This window comes from Electrophorus electricus, chromosome 3, assembly GCF_041902795.1.
Source record: "Electrophorus electricus isolate QZ-2024a chromosome 3, ASM4190279v1, whole genome shotgun sequence".
Lineage (NCBI taxonomy): Eukaryota > Metazoa > Chordata > Actinopteri > Gymnotiformes > Gymnotidae > Electrophorus > Electrophorus electricus.
In genome coordinates, this window is record NC_137499.1 from 26,354,393 (window position 1) to 26,371,990 (window position 17,598).

General features: G+C 43.7%; 2 protein-coding genes across 6 annotated transcripts in view; both read left to right on the forward strand.

Annotated features, from left to right (window-relative positions):
* The first annotated feature begins 935 nt into the window (after positions 1-935).
* Positions 936-9,085, forward strand: ube2d2l (ubiquitin-conjugating enzyme E2D 2 (UBC4/5 homolog, yeast), like). Of its 2 annotated transcripts, XM_027027057.3 has the most exons (8): positions 936-1,326; positions 6,059-6,122; positions 6,218-6,249; positions 6,380-6,457; positions 6,895-7,000; positions 7,098-7,191; positions 8,183-8,215; positions 8,312-9,085. In XM_027027057.3, exons 1-8 carry the CDS (start codon positions 1,303-1,305, stop codon positions 8,448-8,450), a joined length of 570 nt encoding a protein of 189 aa, XP_026882858.1. In that variant the 5' UTR covers positions 936-1,302; the 3' UTR covers positions 8,451-9,085. The 2 variants fall into 2 exon arrangements, with proteins under 2 accessions (XP_026882858.1, XP_026882859.1); XM_027027058.3 differs by having other exon boundaries at positions 938-1,326; positions 8,183-8,454.
* Positions 9,086-10,544: 1,459 nt separating this feature from the next.
* The window catches only part of nfkb1 (nuclear factor of kappa light polypeptide gene enhancer in B-cells 1), a 32,289-nt gene continuing 25,235 nt past the window's right edge, over positions 10,545-17,598 (forward strand). Inside the window, exons 1-5 of one of the 4 annotated variants that reach the window (XM_027027055.3) lie at positions 10,545-10,881; positions 11,776-11,810; positions 12,558-12,636; positions 15,378-15,415; positions 15,635-15,733. In XM_027027055.3, the coding sequence (XP_026882856.2) occupies positions 11,781-11,810; positions 12,558-12,636; positions 15,378-15,415; positions 15,635-15,733 (246 nt within the window). In that variant the 5' untranslated portion in view covers positions 10,545-10,881; positions 11,776-11,780. Of the gene's footprint in view, positions 10,882-11,023; positions 11,115-11,175; positions 11,295-11,775; positions 11,811-12,557; positions 12,637-15,377; positions 15,416-15,634; positions 15,734-15,755; positions 15,903-17,598 lie in introns of those variants that run through there. The other 3 variants (XM_027027056.3, XM_027027054.3, XM_081710832.1) reach the window with 3 other exon arrangements.

Consider the following 17,598-nt stretch of genomic DNA (forward strand, 5'->3'; position numbering starts at 1 on the left):
ATTTAAAGTGCAACTTTCGGTTTCACCTTGTACACACCTGCTTAAGTGGAGGGTAGTCTGTGTTTGATACCTAACAATACCAGAGACCTATGCTCTTATTTATGTTCACGAAGAAGCCAAACAAAACATAAACAAACGGACATGCAAGTTATTTATTTATTTGGTCTGGAATAACCCAAAGTTCTGGTGGAAAAAAACTACAACACTGCATTTCACAGCTTTCACAGAAGTCAATAATTGTCAGTAATTGTCAATAATTTAAAATGCCTGTCTTCGCGGTTGTAGTGAGTGTCCGTCTTAATGCTTAACCTCAGAACTGGAAATTGAAGTTATTAGCCATGATCCAACCAGCATGAGATATTAAGATATTAGGAATCCCGCGTTGGAATGGTTGTCAGCTGCAATTTCTCAGCAGCTTGGTATCGAAAATAAATGTAAAACATTCAGGGCTACTTTTCCAGTCACGCCATTTGGGTATATCCTAAAGCCAGCTGTTAAATCACGTAGGCCTACAGTGTATTTTTCCCCATTTCACTTTGTGAAACGTATCTCCTAGCCCTGTAAATGGTGGTTAATAAACTTAGAATGTAGGCATTAAACCTAATAAGAGTTGATTTTGCATTAAAACACAACTGTCAGACCCATTGATTTGACAAACAAAAGATAACCCTGACGGTTCCTTGAAACATTTAGGCTGCTCTGTTCGTCCTCGCCATTTCTCCTATTCACTAGTGTTCCAGAGACAACATTGAACACATGATGTTAACATGATGTTAACTGATAACATGTTCTCTTAGGCATATAATCTCACGGTTGGGAGTAGGTGGTCGTTACTATCTCACGGTTGGGAGGAGGTGGTCGTTACTATCTCACGGTTGGGAAGAGGTGGTCTCTATTCAGGCCCTGTTGCATGGGTGTGTGTAGTTCCGGTAAGAGAAGACATTTTGTGGAAAGAGAGTTGAGAGGATACACACCATTCAAGAGTGGAAGCAGGGCCCGAGTGTACGGTCTCTTCAGCATTAACGTTATCCGATGTACATGTAATACCGATAAGGGGCAGTTTAAGACGGTTAATTATTATAATTTATTTCTGTATTCTGACAGTCCCTTGATTTTAACATTAAATATCTAGTTCCGTCGGTTTGGCGGGGCCAATCACATTCATCAGTTAGTTAGCTAGCTAGCTCACGATCCACATTGCTTGGCTAGCAAGCAAAAAGCTAGCGGTTAGCTAGCAAGACACCAGAGTTCACCGGCGATATCTCCCCATTCCTCGGCGAGCAGACCCACTGCAGAGACAGAATGGCGTTGAAACGAATTCACAAGGTAATTTAATTTGAGTATTTTTGAATTCACGAGTCAATTTGTTTTGAGTAAATTGACTTCAAGTTCACGTTAATGCTGTCAGCAGTTCTACACTTGTTAGCTGGCTAACACTAGCTAACTTAACAGCCGTATATGTTAGCAATCAGGTTAAATCGTATTTAGAAAGCTAACCTAACTAACATTATGAATATATAGCTAGCTAGACCGTTTATTCTGTGACTAGGCCGGTAGTGGTTAGTTGTGTCTTAAACAATCAATTTTCACAGTAATCGTTCTCGTCTATGGTACCATAAAGGGTTGATAATCTAACTACCTAGCAAAAGTGACCAATGTTTTTAAATTAGTCAGCTACTTGGCTACCGAGCCTAATCCAGTTCTTTACAATTTGTCAGGTAAATCTCTAATAAATCGCTAGGTAACTTGCTGTTGTTTGGTTGAGTGTGTGACAGCTATTTAAATTCATGTTATTAGGTAGGCGAGTCAGCTGGAAGGTAAGGATAACGTTAGCCAGCCAGCTAACGTCGGCTAGCTGGCTAAACCAGTGTCACTCCATTCCACCAATGACTTTGAAGTTGAGGTTAGCTGTAGTAACAAGCCAGGCTTATTTAATTATGTGTAGTAATTTACGGGGTAGCTAGCTACTTGTCAGACCGTAAGAATTTCCTTGACTTTTGGCAGTTAGCTAGCTGGCTAGGTTGCTATACGGTCTCTTTTACCAATCCACTTTAAAATATGCGGAGAGCCCTGGCCATTTGGTGAATGTCTTTAAGAAGTATTGCTTGATCGTGTTCTCATTTGCCGTTAGGTTAGATGGCTGAGCTCACTCAGACTGCAGATGGTTTTTCATACACAAAAGAGGATGCAGTATAGCTACGATAACTTGATTCATTGTGAAGGTGGTAAACTGAAGTTATGCAACGGAGTATGGTGGATCAGATAACTAAGGTCTTCAGGGCTTGGTGACGTTGAGGGATGTTTATAGGCGAGATTGGCTAATACAATGTGCATCAAGAGTTCTGTCCTTTTCTTGCCAGCATTAACAAAAACCTTGCAGCCTGTTACTTTAAAGTCCTCTAGGAGCTAACGAGGCATCATTACAGAACAGACTTTACAAGTAGTTTGTTATAGTGTGAAGTACACAGTCAATCCGCTAAACATGGCACGAGCACCAATTTTCCCTTTATACAAAAAAGTATTAATGATATTTAAGTAACTAACCTAGCTAACTGAGGCAGTCATGTTGAATGTCTTGGCTGTGTGCATGTACCCAGCAAAATGCTCATTCCCGAACATTTGCTGCTATTTCATCAATACTGAAACCTGACAATTGAGCTCATGCTTGGACAAGCATACGTGGGACCGTCAGAGAGCTCCCTGAAGGAAACGCAAACCCTTGGTGTTGCACACGCTGGCTCTTTTTTTTTTTTTTTTTAAACTTTCTCAACTGCGGACTGGGACAGTTGGTCTCTTATATCCCGTCAGAAGTATGCAGGATTAAAAATAGCAGCCGCCGTTACCACTGTCCTATATTACTGTGCTGTTTTTGTGTCATACTTTAAATTAATATGCTTCCTTTCTACTTTTCTTAGACAAGAGTCACTGAGGAAATATATTTTATAACGTTTAAGGCAAAACTGGCTTTGTCTAAGCGGCAGCCCGCCATTGTTGGAGATCTATAGGAATGCAAGTTCTGACTTTACAGATATGTGATTACAATTAAGGACATTGGGAAAACTCAAAATTCTTATTGATTTTATTACATCATTTTTGTTAAATTCCACATTATTTTCTACAACAATTAGAAATCAGTATGGAAGCAAATTCTCACCTGTGCTATCTGGTCCTGTTCCCCTCTACCATACACAGATTTATTTTGACCAGAACTTTGTTTAGAATGTTATTTTGGCCAGAAATGAGCATGTACTATATTGACCATTATTATAAAAAATTGTAAGAGTCCGCAATGGATGCAGGATACCTTTTAGGTCAGTGCATCACTGTTTTTACAACGCTAAATGTAAGATATCAGTGCTGTCAGGCAGAACGAACACTTAACACATTTATACATGATTCAAGGACAAGTACTTTTATTTTAGTCTTTAGCCTTGTTACTTTTAGTCTTTAGTATTGTTACTGTCATTTCTTAAAGAAATGTTGTAAGGAAGCAGTGTTGTCCAAGAGCACAGCGACAGCCTTAGGCCTGAGCTCCAAACCTGCTTTCACGGTTTCATTTAGATATTACCCAGGATGCACCCCTGCAAATCTAAACAGTACAGGTCTTGCTATCTTGCTCCTGTTTACAGTAGCTTGTCTTCTGCCGTGCTCTGCGCTAGAAATGCGCGACTACATGGAGGACCCAAGTGCCGCTGTCCAGAGCCGCAGACTGTTGTGATGAGTAAAACTCCAGAATCTGCTCTACAGTTCCTTTGACATTTCATTCTCTCTCCCTCCTCCTCTGCCTTGTCTTGTCCCTTTTTCTCTGGCTCTCAGAGAAATAACATTATCTGTCTCTTGTCCGAACGTGTGAAATGGGCAAGAACTTTCTGCTTTCCCTCTTCTCATTCTCACACTCGGCTTGTTAAAACCTTTTGTGTGTTGCACCAGACGCACTTGACGTTTGCTTTGTTGTTACAACCACAGATAAGCAACCTCTTCCTGCAACACCCCCACCACACACACACACACAAACAAAGACAAGGATGGTGAACCTGCTTTCTCAGAAATTGGTATCTTGAGTTCTGCGAAGTACTTGTGTGTACCCACATTCTCTCCCTGTTCTTCTCCTCTCTCTCTCTCTCTCTCTCTCTCTCTCTCTCTCTCTCTCTCTCTCTCTCTCTCTCTCTCTCTCTCTCTCTCTCTCTCTCTCTCTCTCTCTCTCACATGCCACACGAGGCTGCACTGTGCCAGCATCCGCCTTGCGATTGCTTGTGAGGTCCTCCTTTGCAAAAGGCAGTGTGGCATTGCGCACTTTTAAGCTGTCGACAGACCGACATGGCAGACCCACGCCAGTTCCCCAATCAGTACCAGAAGCTCAGTTCATTCATAAATTGTCGTTCGATCTCCTTTCTGCACTACATTGTACGTGCCCACGCTTTGTCTGAGCAGCTGATCGATCTGCTTCCGGACCATTGGCTGCTCTTACTAAAATTCAGGATGGATATTTAAAACAAACAAGCAGGAAACAAAAAAAACCCTCACAACTTCTTCCACACACAAACACAAAATCATGTTGCAGAATTTTTGATTGTGGTATTTTTGATTATATAGCACAATAATTAAGTCAGTTATTCAAATGCCAAATGAATTGTCACACTATATGCTATAATTGCAGTATGGAATATATTGCATCAATTAAAACTCTTTAGTAAAACCTTTATCACAGTAAGACATATTAACTTGAATTAGTTTAGATAAAATTTCTGTTTGTTGGATCATGTAAACATCATGACTGATCAAAACATTGAAGACGCACTTTTCTGGAATGCCTGAGACTGGCATGTGCTATACTCACACAATATGCGTGCACACACACAGACACACAAACCAAACATGCATGTGACATGATGGTGGTCTTGATTGCAATTTGCAGTCTTAGTCATAGAAAGTTTACTAGCCTTGTTTCTAGTTGTGCCTTTGATTGACAGGGCGGGTAAACTTGTAGGCTTCCATTTCCCAGCATGCACATGGAAACCACCAAACATGTTTTTGAGTTGGTGCAGAAAATAAGCCTGTAGAAAGGCAGTAGTAGTAGCTCAGAAAGAAACCCGGTCACGTGAGCATGCAGGTTGTACACAGAACAATTCCTTAGATACAGACGTCATCATGCCGCCAGTGAGGAGTCACGACTGATTGTGTGCGATTAGGAGCGTCTTGCTGGCCCTGATTACCCAGAAATGCACCTTGGCCAGCTGATGGCAGGCCCCGCATCACTCAAGGGTGCAAAGGTGTTGGCTTGCCGGAACTCTCCCTTCTTGTGCTGATCCGAGGCCAGTTTCTCTGTTGCCTTGTGGTTTGGTGGTTGAGGTGTGCGAGTCGTTCATATTGCGATGTGATGTTACCGCTCTTGTTGAGAGAAGGCCACCAGTTTCCCCTCATCTAACACTCAACTTAGCTTGTCGATTCTGTTATCGAACCCTCCACACCTGAGAGATTTGTGTGCTGTAGGTAGTAGGCAGGAACCAGTGCTTGTCTGATCTGAAAAGTAGTGGGTTAGAGTAGTCTTTCTGTTCTTGTCTTGTTTCTTCCTTGTGTGCTCTCTCTCTCTCTCTCTCACTCTACACCTTTTCCTTCTACAGGTAACAGACTGATATGTTGCTATAGCATAACCTCATCTTTGTGTTGGGCCTGTGTTAGGAGGAGAACATGCCTCCAGCCTGAGTACACCTGGATGCTCTGGAATTGGGGCTTTTTCAGCACATTAATGTGTGTGTGCGTGTGTGTGTGCGTGTGTGTGTGCGTGTGTGTGTGCGTGTGTGTGTGCGTGTGTGTGTGCGTGTGTGTGTGCGTGTGTGTGTGCGTGTGTGTGTGCGTGTGTGTGTGCGTGTGTGTGTGCGTGTGTGTGTGCGTGTGTGTGTGCGTGTGTGTGTGCGTGTGTGTGTGCGTGTGTGTGTGCGTGTGTGTGTGCGTGTGTGTGTGCGTGCGTGCGTGTGTGTGTGCGTGTGTGTGTGCGTGTGTGTGTGCGTGTGTGTGTGCGTGCGTGCGTGCGTGCGTGCGTGTGTGCGTGCGTGTGTAGGAGTTGACTGATTTGGGCCGGGACCCTCCAGCACAGTGTTCTGCAGGACCAGTGGGGGATGACTGTGAGTAGTCTACTGATTCTGTACTGCATGTGACAACACATAATGTTCTCACCTGCTCTTGCTCTCTTTCTGATTTCTTGTTCTGTGTTTTGCAGTGTTTCATTGGCAAGCTACTATTATGGGACCTGTGAGTATGCACACGCTACATCTTTAGCTTCCTCGTGACACAAGCCTTGGTCGTTTTTCACTCATGACCACTGCTTTGCCTTGTCTGACATGCTGACCTCCACGGGTGTCTCTTGTCATTCTCTTCACAGAATGACAGTCCTTATCAAGGGGGCGTATTCTTCTTGACCATTCATTTTCCTACAGACTACCCATTCAAACCGCCTAAGGTACGTAGCCAGACTCACCCTTCTGTAGAAACTCGAAGCAAAGCTCTACCAGTCTGCCAGCGTTCCATCACCATGAGAACCTGGTGGTTCCTCCAGAATGAAGTCGGTGTTATGGAGACAAGCTGACTCTCGAAACACACGACCCCTGGAACAGTCATAAACTCCCTTCTGAGTTTCCTAAAATGTTTGAAAACATTTACTTTTTTATGAAGGAAAACATTAGCGTATATCTTGGGGAATTTCCCAGCGGAAGTGTTTACAGTTTGATTGCTGATTTTAAAGCCTGTGAATGTTTGCGGTGCATCACGCAAGTAAGACAGTGAACCAGCCTTATGTGCTCTGTTTCACCATAATTACGGTTCTTCTCATTTCCCTGTGGCATCAAATTTGGATCTGTTTGCAGATTTTTAAAAAGCCTCTCTCTACCTCTGCCACAGGTTGCTTTCACCACAAGAATTTATCACCCGAATATTAACAGTAACGGCAGCATCTGTTTGGATATTCTAAGATCACAGTGGTCGCCAGCATTAACTATTTCTAAAGGTAAGCGGAGAGAGGCGGACCGTTTATGGGGGGCTATGATGCGACACACAGCTGTGGGACTGCGAGCTTTCTGACTGTGGCCTTTGCTCTGTTGCAGTTCTCTTGTCCATTTGTTCACTGTTATGTGACCCAAACCCCGATGACCCGCTAGTGCCAGAGATAGCTCGCATATACAAAACAGACAACGAAAAGTAAGTATTTCCTCATGTCCTTTGATTTATGGAATGAGGATATTCACCAATAAAGTGAATCACTGCTACCTAAATTTCCTCTTGAGTAACAATTGTACAGTTTCCTCAACAAAGTATTCACATGTTGTATTTCAGGAAATATTTGTATGAACCGGAGTTTTAAAGGTTTAAACCGGGTGTGTATAGGAGTGACGGATCTAGCCCACAGGCAGCCAAGGTCAAAGGTGTGGTCGTGACTACAGCCAGAGTGTGGAGCAGCCTACTCCATCCAGGCAGTGAACTGGGACAATCAGCCAGACATTTCCTAGGCCAGTTGTAGTTAATGTTTTGATTAGTGAGCATAAGGGGACTGATAAACCTAGGCTGACTGTGTCTGGAAATGGTCGGTCTGGCTGCTGTGGGGTCAACGTCGAAGGTCACGGCTCAGGGTTCACGGACCTGTGCTGGCATGAGCGAAGCCAGGGTAGTCGGCTGACAAGTGACTTTTTTTTTAATGTTGCACAATAAATGCCAAAATTAAGTGCTAATAAGCTTTTTGACAGATGTAGAAGTTTTTTGTTTTTTTTCCCTCTCTTAGTAAGATTATCAAAGCTGTAGTCTGGAAGGGCTACTTGCTTAGTTCCTCAGGTATAATGTGCTGGCCAGAGTGTGCACAGAGCAGTGCTCTAGGGGTAAGACCAGGCATCAGGGCATTATTTATCTGGGTAGGGGTGTGGGTCGAGTGCGTATGAGAGCCAGAGAGTGCGTTTGGGGGTCTGCCAGCTTTAAGTCCAGAGAAGTGGAAGTGGCATCTTGGTCTACTCTGGGGAGGAGAGGGAGGGAGCTTCACGGCTTCACCTTGGTTATTCTTGCACCAAGAATGGTGCTGGCTGGAGTACAGTTGGCAGTCATGCTCACTGATGCAGGGAGTGACTTTTACCACTCTTCAGCACCACTGTTAATTTCTCACTTACGCTTGCTTGTGCTCTCTCTCTCTGTATCTGCTCTCCAGGTACAACAGAATAGCTCGGGAATGGACTCAAAAGTATGCCATGTGATGACTGAAGAAACATCACATCAAGTCTGCATTATAGCTGAAAAAACATTCAATAACCGAGTCTTCTTTTGTTTCCCCTCTCAGTGAATTGGCACCCCTCATCCACTCCCTGCCGTCTCAGACCAAATTAGTTCTTTTGTTCAGTTGTTTTGTGTCCCTTTTTAAAATGTCATGCTACAAAGAAGGAGATGTCATAGCAAAATCACTTTTTATTCATCTTTAATAATATGCCCTTGGGTCTAGACTATAGAGCATGTATTAAACTCCCAGGCACTTCTTAATGACGTTAAAAGAAGACAATAAAAAGAAGCGGATAAGTCATCAGTCGCTTTTAACTCACGCCACATACCGGAGGTGCTATAAAAGAAAAATACAGGAAATGGTCCTTCATGAGCGATCTATTGCTGGGTTGGCAGTCACATTTTTATAAGCTTTTACAATAGCAATGATACAGTCTGTGAAATGTAATAATACTCTTGCTTATAACTGACTGTTTAAGTGGACAAAGTTAGTCCCATTATTACATCAGCAGTTACAAAGAATATGAAATCTATTTTATGCATGTCAGTGGGGACAAGAAGTCAACTGGTGGTTCGCTGAAAAAGGCTCTTTGCTAACAGTGTTAAGCCAAAAAGGCGTGTCCACTTAATTTGAGGACTTTTATTTTGTTATTCCCTTCCCTGCCCCCCACCCCATTGTTTTTAAATAAGGAGATCACCTTTCTCCCCGACTCACACTGTTTGCTTGTTGCACTGAATATATGATTCGAAGCTCTTGATTGATGACCGATCAGCTAATAGCTCTACTAGCTGTTGATTTTGTTTTCTCAATAAAGTTGGTAAAAGTACAATACAACAAGCTACTCTGTTGTTTCTCGTGGGTTGCGTGCGGTGGTAGGATTATTTCTTTAACCCTGTACATTTGGTTATAGCAAACATTTTGTAGTCATGACTGACTAAAATATACCTTTACTTTTATCTAAATTTAATTTTATGAAGAATCTAACTACATTCTTTTGATTCTCCAGTTGGGTATCATTGGTGGTAAATACTATATTTTGAAGTGTATAATGCAGAAATGTCATTAGATGAAACTTGATAAATTTGATCAACTTGTTTCATAAAATAGGTAAATGGAATCTTAATTGATTTTAGGTTTAATTTAACATTTGAAAAGAGTAACAATGGGAAAAGGATCAATAATGAATATGAATTGTTTTTTGGGGGGGGGGTTGTTTTTTTTTAAAGTAGTTACAGGGTGTGTGTGTGTGTGTATGTGTATATATATAATATGTGTGTGTGTATATATATATATATATATATATATATAATATATATACATTTTTTTATTTTTTATTTTTTTTTAATGGAAATAATACTCCATTAAAATGTATTGCAAGTGCACTAGTTAAGACATCAAAAATGACTAACATTGCTATTGCTGGACAATAAAAATCCTCAATAGGGTTAAAATACCATAAAAATATCCTTCCCAATTCATTCTTATGTTTTCCATATTGAATTAAACCCCACTTGCCTTGGGTTAGAATACAGCAAAAGCAAGTTTAGATTCCCCCTTTTTTAACATGAGGGTTCTTGGTGAAATTGATTGTGCTTCTCAAGACTACACCAGCCAGGTGTGGGACAAAATTGCACACAGGGATCTGTGCCATTTCAGTACTCTTAGTCTTGCTGAATGTACAGTGAAGCAGGTACCATGTGAGAGTGCACAGTCTGATCTCGAGCAAGTCAGAAGCACCGTGAAGCAAGCACACAACACCTCTCCAAAGGATGAGATCCTCGAACAACTGGAGGTCTATTAATAGTCCTGCACCTGTGATCTTCCTCTGCCTTAATGCAAGTATGGTCTGTTGTCCTATCCTTGGGAGAGATACCCCCAATAATGCACATTATCCTTCTCTACATTACACTTTGTTTAGAAAGCACTGTATTTACTTAAGTAAGGAGAGTGAAGTATTGCATTCAGTGTTATGCAAAGGAAAAAAATTTATTATGCAAGGAAAATATACAAATATTAAGAAAACTCATGACACCAAATTTGCTGGAAATGAATATGAAAGTTACAGTGATCAATGAAGGTATCTGAGAAAAATGCCAATGCAAATTTGTATTTTTAAATAGTATATAAAACCTGAAACTTGTCATATTGGTTTGTAGATATGCTGTAAATGTTTTTACATAAACAGCAAATTTCAAGTGTTTTTTTTTTTTAAATGAAGCTTGTAATCGCTATCCCTGACCACGAGGGGGCATATGGCATGGGCCAATAGTAGAAAACGTGTGATACGTCAGGGAATTTCCAGTAAGGAAGTCAAGTTTCTCTACAAACTTGATTCTGGCTGATATTCTTGGTATCATCAATGAAAGAATATTATCATTGATGTGTCTGCTTGTACTTTCTAAGTACCATTAGTACCTAGATTTTTAAAAAGAAGCCGTTAGCTATAATTCAAATGAGGAGAGTACCGTAAGTAGCTTAGGTTAGTGTGTATCAACAAACACACGCTCAGAAGCCTACATGGAGCACTAAGTTAGCTAGCTAGCTAGCTACTTTGTTTTTAATCATTCAGTATTTGCTTTCGGCCAGGCAACAAATTCATGTTGATCCTCTATCTTGGACACTTTTTCGCAAAGGTAAGTAACTAACAGGCAAGCATAACTTTATAGTCCTGTTTTGCAGCTTGGAGCTGCTGTGAGTGTGTTTTTTTTAATCAGCTCCTCCTGTGAGCTAAGCTACCTTAGCTTAGCTAGCTAGCATTGTGACTTCCTACTTCTGACCAGTCACCTGAGCGGTTTAGCTTAGCCAGTTAACATTAACTCGCCTGGGACGAGACTTTGCAGCCTAACACCGACGGCTCAGCTCGGCGGTGAGTATAACGAAGCGCACAGGTGTCCGGGGCGAGTCTGAGTTGGGTTGGTCTACTTCAGGACGGGGCGGTTTGGCTGTGAGGCTGACTGACTTCACCGTGAACAGGCGCAGGCGAGGATGGCACGCCGCCTTCCACAGTCTTAACCCGATTTATTTTACCTTATGAAAAGCGAACGTGGTAAATTCCCTTTCCGTTGTAGCGCCAGGATTTGGGCCGTTACCTATGTTAAAAAAAACCAAAAGCAATTTGTGAATTATAGTCAGTGTGTTCGTGTTTGTTAAATGTGTTTTGATTTTGGATCATTTTTCCCCCATGTCGTTTTACATTTCGTGTTATTCGCCTCCTTGTCAGTTGGGTGTACTCTCAACTTTAGCGTTTCTGGCTTAGGGTTTTAAAACGTTAAAACATTTCAGAAGAAGGCCAGGAACCTGAACTTAATAACTTAGTAATTATGCAGGCGATCTTGGGATGCAGTATTTTAAATTGTTGGTCAATGATCAGGTTATTATCAGGTTTAAACTGATTGAAATCTAAGGTCTTGTTTATGTAACTAGTATACTATTATCATACTGTAATCATATCATCGCAGTTAAATGTCTGTGTTTGTGTTTAATTTAATTTTAAGAAATAATTCCACTCTCCACCCCACCCCCCACAGGAACCATGACTGAAGAGGATGCATATCACCCACAGGTGAGATTAACACAGGATCTGTATTAATCAGAAAAAAATAATCGTATGATGTAGTTTTAATCAGTGGGCAGTGGTTGTTAACCTACTGACAAAATTTGCTGTTGCTAGTTCCTTTTTTCGGTTTGGTTGCATTGTCTTTGTATTGTGAATACAAGAGTACGAAAGAGCCGCAGCAATTACAGGCCTTTTCATGTGCAACTCTATAGTAATGCTGCGTTGCGCTCGGTGCATAAGCGTACCTATTAATCCTGAACAAAGCATCGTTCGAGATCACATAATTTGTCAGGCCTGCTGCATTCGGTAAAATCTAATTATGAGAATAATCACAGGAAACGTCTCTTAGAAAGCTGCCGAGTTTTGCTGTTTTTTTCCTGCCTGCTGTGGTCGACGCTGCCTTCCCTTCAGCGTTACCTCATGCGCGATAGGCGCTCAGAGTCCCAGCTCGCGGCTTGCATGCAGAGAGCTCGCTGCGTCCCCGCGACCCGGCCGCTGTTTTACCCTCACCGTCGCCCCTCGTGCCGCCGGAGTGAACGGGCGAGCGAATCCTGGGCTCTGGCGCGTAGCCCCCTGCAGCTTCCACTGTCAAATGTTTTTGCACGTAAAATGTTTATGCTTTGAGAAAATGGATTGCAGCCTCGTTTTTGCCTCGGTAGATACACAGTTTCTACCAAAAGCTAGTTAAATGGTAATATGGCACAGACTGGATATCCATTTATTTTGCTCTGATTTCTCTGATCTTCTGTGCAGTTCATTGACTATGATCCGTGGATTCAGCCCATGGACCAGGCTTTCCCGGCCATGCCCCACACCAGCACTCCAAGGATAGGTAAGGGTTCACCGCCCATCCCCAATTGGACTGCCAGTAGATCACCAGTAGCGTCATGATCTTGTGATCTGCAGCGCGTCCAGCAGTTGGCTCGGGTTCACTTCTCATGTCCTGCCGTGCAGAGCCTGGGAATCCCGCAGACCGCAACGTGGAATAACATTTCAGGCAGCAGTTCGTTTTTTAGGAATGGAGCTCAACGTGGTTTGTTTAAGTAAAGTGCTAGCTTGGTGCTGAACGTACTCCCCATCGCAGGGAGAGAACGATCGAGGCTTGTCATTTGCACGAAGCACGGCTGGTGTGGCCGTGGTCACCTCTGGACCTCACGTCTGGCGTTTGGGCCAGTTGCCTGAGAGGGTCTGCCGTCAAGAACAACTCCATTCAGGGACAGCACGCGGAACACGAGGGGCGTTAGAAGGTCGAAACTGGTTTTCTGAAGATTTAATTACGATCGTTGCGTGGAAGTCGTGTCATGGGGGCAACGAATACAAAGCAGACTTTGTTCCCTTCCACCTGGATCTTTGACAAGGCCTTAATTTTTGAGACAGCCGTGTCTCGACACTTGCTCTGACTCACCTGACGGCCTCGTTAAGAGCTGTAATGACTCCTGACTAATTGAGCCTATGGCAGATTAGAAAACAAATGTGTGCATTTTTATGGTCTCAACTCGAGTAACTGAAGATCAGCGTATGTCAAGTGGATGACATTCCATGACTTTCCGTTGTAAGCGCTGGCATAAATTTGCCCTCCCCGTAACACTGTTATAGTACACGATGCCGCGCGCACACAGACACGTGTGCGCGCGCGCAGACACACACACACACACACACACACACACACAGATGCATGCATGCACACACACACACACAGAGCGTGTAGAGTGTGAAGGAAGCTTTGTTTCTATTTTCTGCTCTTTTCACTTCTCTCTTTGACATTAGGCAGACGGTTGAACCACGCCTCATCGTACGCAGTCACTTAAGGAAGCTTTTACCAAAAAACACTCTGAACCTTTCTCCAAGTACAGCTCACACCCTCTCATCAATACCGCTCAGTCTTTCACCAAATACTGCTCAGAGGTTTTTTGTTTTTTTTAATCAGATTGCGCTTAAAAAACTTTAACGAGTAGTAGAAAAGCTAAGGTTCACTGTTGGACAGTCAGGAAGAAATGGCACACATTGTATTCTCTTCGCATTAAGGAATAAGGAGAATATGGATGTAATTCGTAGCCTGTGCCCTACAGGACCCACAGTTTGAGCTCTTTCGGCGTTTCTAGGAATAATGTTGGCCTTGATGAAGTTGAATTTCCTGGGCTTTCCTTGTCCTGTTTGTGTAATGTGCACTTCTAAATCAGACCACAGCTTCAGTGAATTAAGTTTGAACATTTTAAAATAATCTTTGAAGCAATGCTCTGGTTGCTGCTAAAACTGTTCAGATATTCAGTTCCAGTGAGTTTGTCATAGTGCTGTCCTCTTCTGCTTTTGTTCTCCTCTCTCTTCTGTGTTTATTTACATGATTCCTGTGGGATTGAGCTGTCTCAGAATGTCTGAAGGGTCATTTACATAATTTGCGTAAATATGCATCAATGGGCACCTGGCATCCCCCAGACCTGTTGGCTCCTCCCCAAAGATGGATTATGTCATGCCGATTACCTCAGAGAGCTCTCGGTGTGAATGATATCATTGCGGCATCGGGTATCCTTTTTCAAGAGCTCCAGGACAGAGCCTCGATCTGCGGTGGCCGGCGCGTCAGAGCTGGGCGCAGACTTTGAAGGGTGCGGTGCGGAGCGGAGACCCCCTAAGGGTGGGCTTTGAATCCGTGCCCTGGATGTGTTGCGTCAGTGTGTTGTATGTTAATTGTAGTCCCTGCAGAGTGGAGGTCGCATCATATCTTCTGCGTGCGTGTTTGTGTGTTTGCGTGCATGTTTGTGCGTGCAGTGGACGCAACAAGTCTTTCCTGGTAGCAGGTGCGTCTCTCGAACCACCTGGCTGACAGGACCGTGCTGTGAGGAGGATGTGGTCAGGGCCACGTCCCTGTACAGCACAGGAAGAGGCACGGGTGCGCATGTGCATGCACGTGCATGCCTTAGTCCTAGCCAAAGGGGGTTGGTTACCTCAGCACAATTCATATTTCCTCGTGCAGGTTCATAGCCTTTCTGTGATTGCTTAAGCATGCGTCCTGACACTGAACTGATTCTTGGGTTTTCTCAAAATATTCTGTCAGAAAGTGACATTTCAGTGCAGCTGATAATCATGTCTGCCTCGAAATGGGGGGGGGGGACCTACATGAATAACTCCCTTGATCATTAAAGTTGGTCTCAAAATGACACACACACACACACTTAGCACGTGTGTATACTTCTTGAATACCCCTGTCCCGTGTGCATGAGAATAAAGCGGTCCGGCCTGGGCAGTCCAATTTATCCAAAAGAGTTCCAAACTACAATCGAATATGAAAACAATTTCAGCGGCAGCTTTCCGCCAGTTAGATCGCGAAAAAAAACATGAAGGGTTTAAGTGAAATACTTTGTCATATATTACTGTAATGTACTATAATAGAGAATGTGTGGGCAGGAGAGATCAATCAGAAGTTTTAATTTAACGCTGTTTCTGTGACAGATTGTTGGGTTTGATTAACTGTAACTGGTGTTACTCTGTACCCATACATGAGGTCCACTTTGTGGTTTGAATACAGTGGCTTGCTACTTTTCAACATTTTCTCATGTTGTCTTTTCTCTGTTGCACTAGAGGGACCTTGTCTTCAAATTACAGAACAGCCTAAACAGGTAATGTTAGCTACTTGCAGATGAATCCCAATGGTGAAATTATTTTTTTTTAAAAGCATCACACTGATTACTAGCCAGTCCAGCCTGTTTGATATCGAAACCATCAAGGGCATTGTTGCTTTCATACTACTATTATGCATTAGTCTGTTATAATCATTACTCTGTGCTAAAACTAGTGTATTAGCACTGTTATAACTCCTTTCTTTCATTACTCTGCAGAGAGGATTCCGATTTCGCTATGGCTGCGAAGGCCCCTCCCACGGCGGCCTCCCAGGTGCCTCCAGCGAGAAGAACAGGAAGACCTACCCCCAGGTCAAGGTGAATGCAGTTCCAGGTCACGCGTGACTACCGGGTCTGCCCACAGCCAGCAGCTCAGAGGGACAGGATGATTGATGATGATGATGGTTATTATTGTGATGGGCGTGAGGCAGCACGACTCCACCCAGCCACGCGGGTTCTAACAGCCTGGAGCGCGGGCCTGCTTGGGGTGGGTCTCATCTACTCATGTAAGATGGCCATCAGTGTTGGCACATGCGACGAACAAATGATGGACTTTTTCCAAGTTCTCTGGATGCACTGAAATGGGTTACGTGTGAGGTTTTTAGTAATGATTGCACTTGGTCAGCGGTCATCTTGAGTGTTCTATCGACCTAGCCTGTTAATTGTTGATGAACAGTCTGGTTTTTGGCCATTGGTCGGTTGGTTGTTTTGTCTTTGGGCCGTGTAGCAGTGCATCAGGTTTCAAAGTGTGCTTCAGCTGTGATTAGTGAATGAGTGACAGTATCACATGGCTTTCTGAACGACGAATGATGGACATGATAACCATGCGGTCATCCTAACGAATCGGCATTTAGCGGTACTGGAACTGGGTAGATGCTTTTAACGGGAGTTCTGAGAAATTGTACATGCCGGTTTCTAAGTAATATTTGGCAAACCACCTTAACCTGATTCCCAAACATGAAGCCAAACACCCCCCCCCCCCCCGGACTGTTCCCCAGCTAAAAGGCAGGCATGTCTGGCTGCGTGGATACTTCCATTAATTGCAGTCTCACCTCAGTCAAACCCTCCACGTCTCTTTCTGACGAACTCTCTGGAGGGCCAGGAAAAGGAAGAGGGAAAGAAAAAAAAAAAACGAGAGAGAGAGAGAGAGAGAAAACCCTCCCCGCTGTATGTTTGTGACGCTGGTTTGCTGGGAATTTCCTCTGAAATGTCTCGTGAAGTGGCCACGCGTGTGTGAGCTCGTCTGCGCTGTCGTTGTCGGAGACGGGAAAGGAGGCGTTGAGCAGCCCGCCCCCTCAACCTCAGACAGACTCAGACACGCTGCACATAGACACCATGCGCACAATGTGCCCTCTGTCACAGTGGAGTGTGTAACTCACGCCGGGGTTTTTCGCTTCAAGTGCTCAGATTTAATAGAGATTGACAGAGAGCCCCCCCCCCCCCAAACCCCACCTAAGCACACACCAGTCTTGTTTGGTCTGGCACATAAGGGGAGTTTCCGGTTGCCCCGAGGAGGCGTGTTGTAGGGCGAGCCATGTCCCCTGCAAGGAAATTAGCCAGGCGTCACAGCCACAGATTCTGTGCCATTTCTGTGCTAAGAGGAAGTGTTTCATACTATGGTGACAGAACTCTACCTCCTCAGTAGAGAAAACCATGTCAATATTGGCTGGTGTTGCCTTTTGATATGACGGTGGGACTTTTTCCTGGGCACTGGGCTGTTGGAGTCTGACTCAAATCAACTGGGAGAAAGTGCCTTCTGAGCCACGTGTGAGCAGCCAATGAGAACGCTGTCTAACCACACTCATCAGGCTGAGTCACAGCGGTCCTGATTTTAGTAAACGCAACCAAACGGCACACCTAAATGTCTCTTTACCTGTTTTGCCATGTTAATGCGTGCATCAATGGGCATCGTACTGACACTCGGTACTACTGTAACCATGACAGCACCTACGGGTTTGGGGTGGGGATTTGGGATTCTTGGCTCGTTAAAGGATGTCTTTTCCTACAGTGGGTGGGATAAGGAGATGACATACCAGAGCAGAGGGAGCCCAACGGCTCTAATCCTCTTCTGCTGTTCCTCTGTTCATTTTTTAAGATTCACTTCTGTTGTGTCACATTCAGCAACCTTTCCAGAAAACACTCCATGTGTATGTCCTGAGCTGTTGTCCTGTCAAATACCACAG

What these genes read in the sequence shown, in the direction of transcription:
- ube2d2l (XM_027027057.3), top strand. Translation starts at nt 1,303, where the DNA reads ATGGCGTTGAAACGAATTCACAAG. An exon ending in AGGACCAGTGGGGGATGACT is followed by an intron (nt 6,123 to 6,217) that starts GTGAGTAGTCTA and finishes TGTGTTTTGCAG; the next exon opens with TGTTTCATTGGCAAGCTACT. An exon ending in GCTCGGGAATGGACTCAAAA is followed by an intron (nt 8,216 to 8,311) that starts GTATGCCATGTG and finishes TTCCCCTCTCAG; the next exon opens with TGAATTGGCACCCCTCATCC.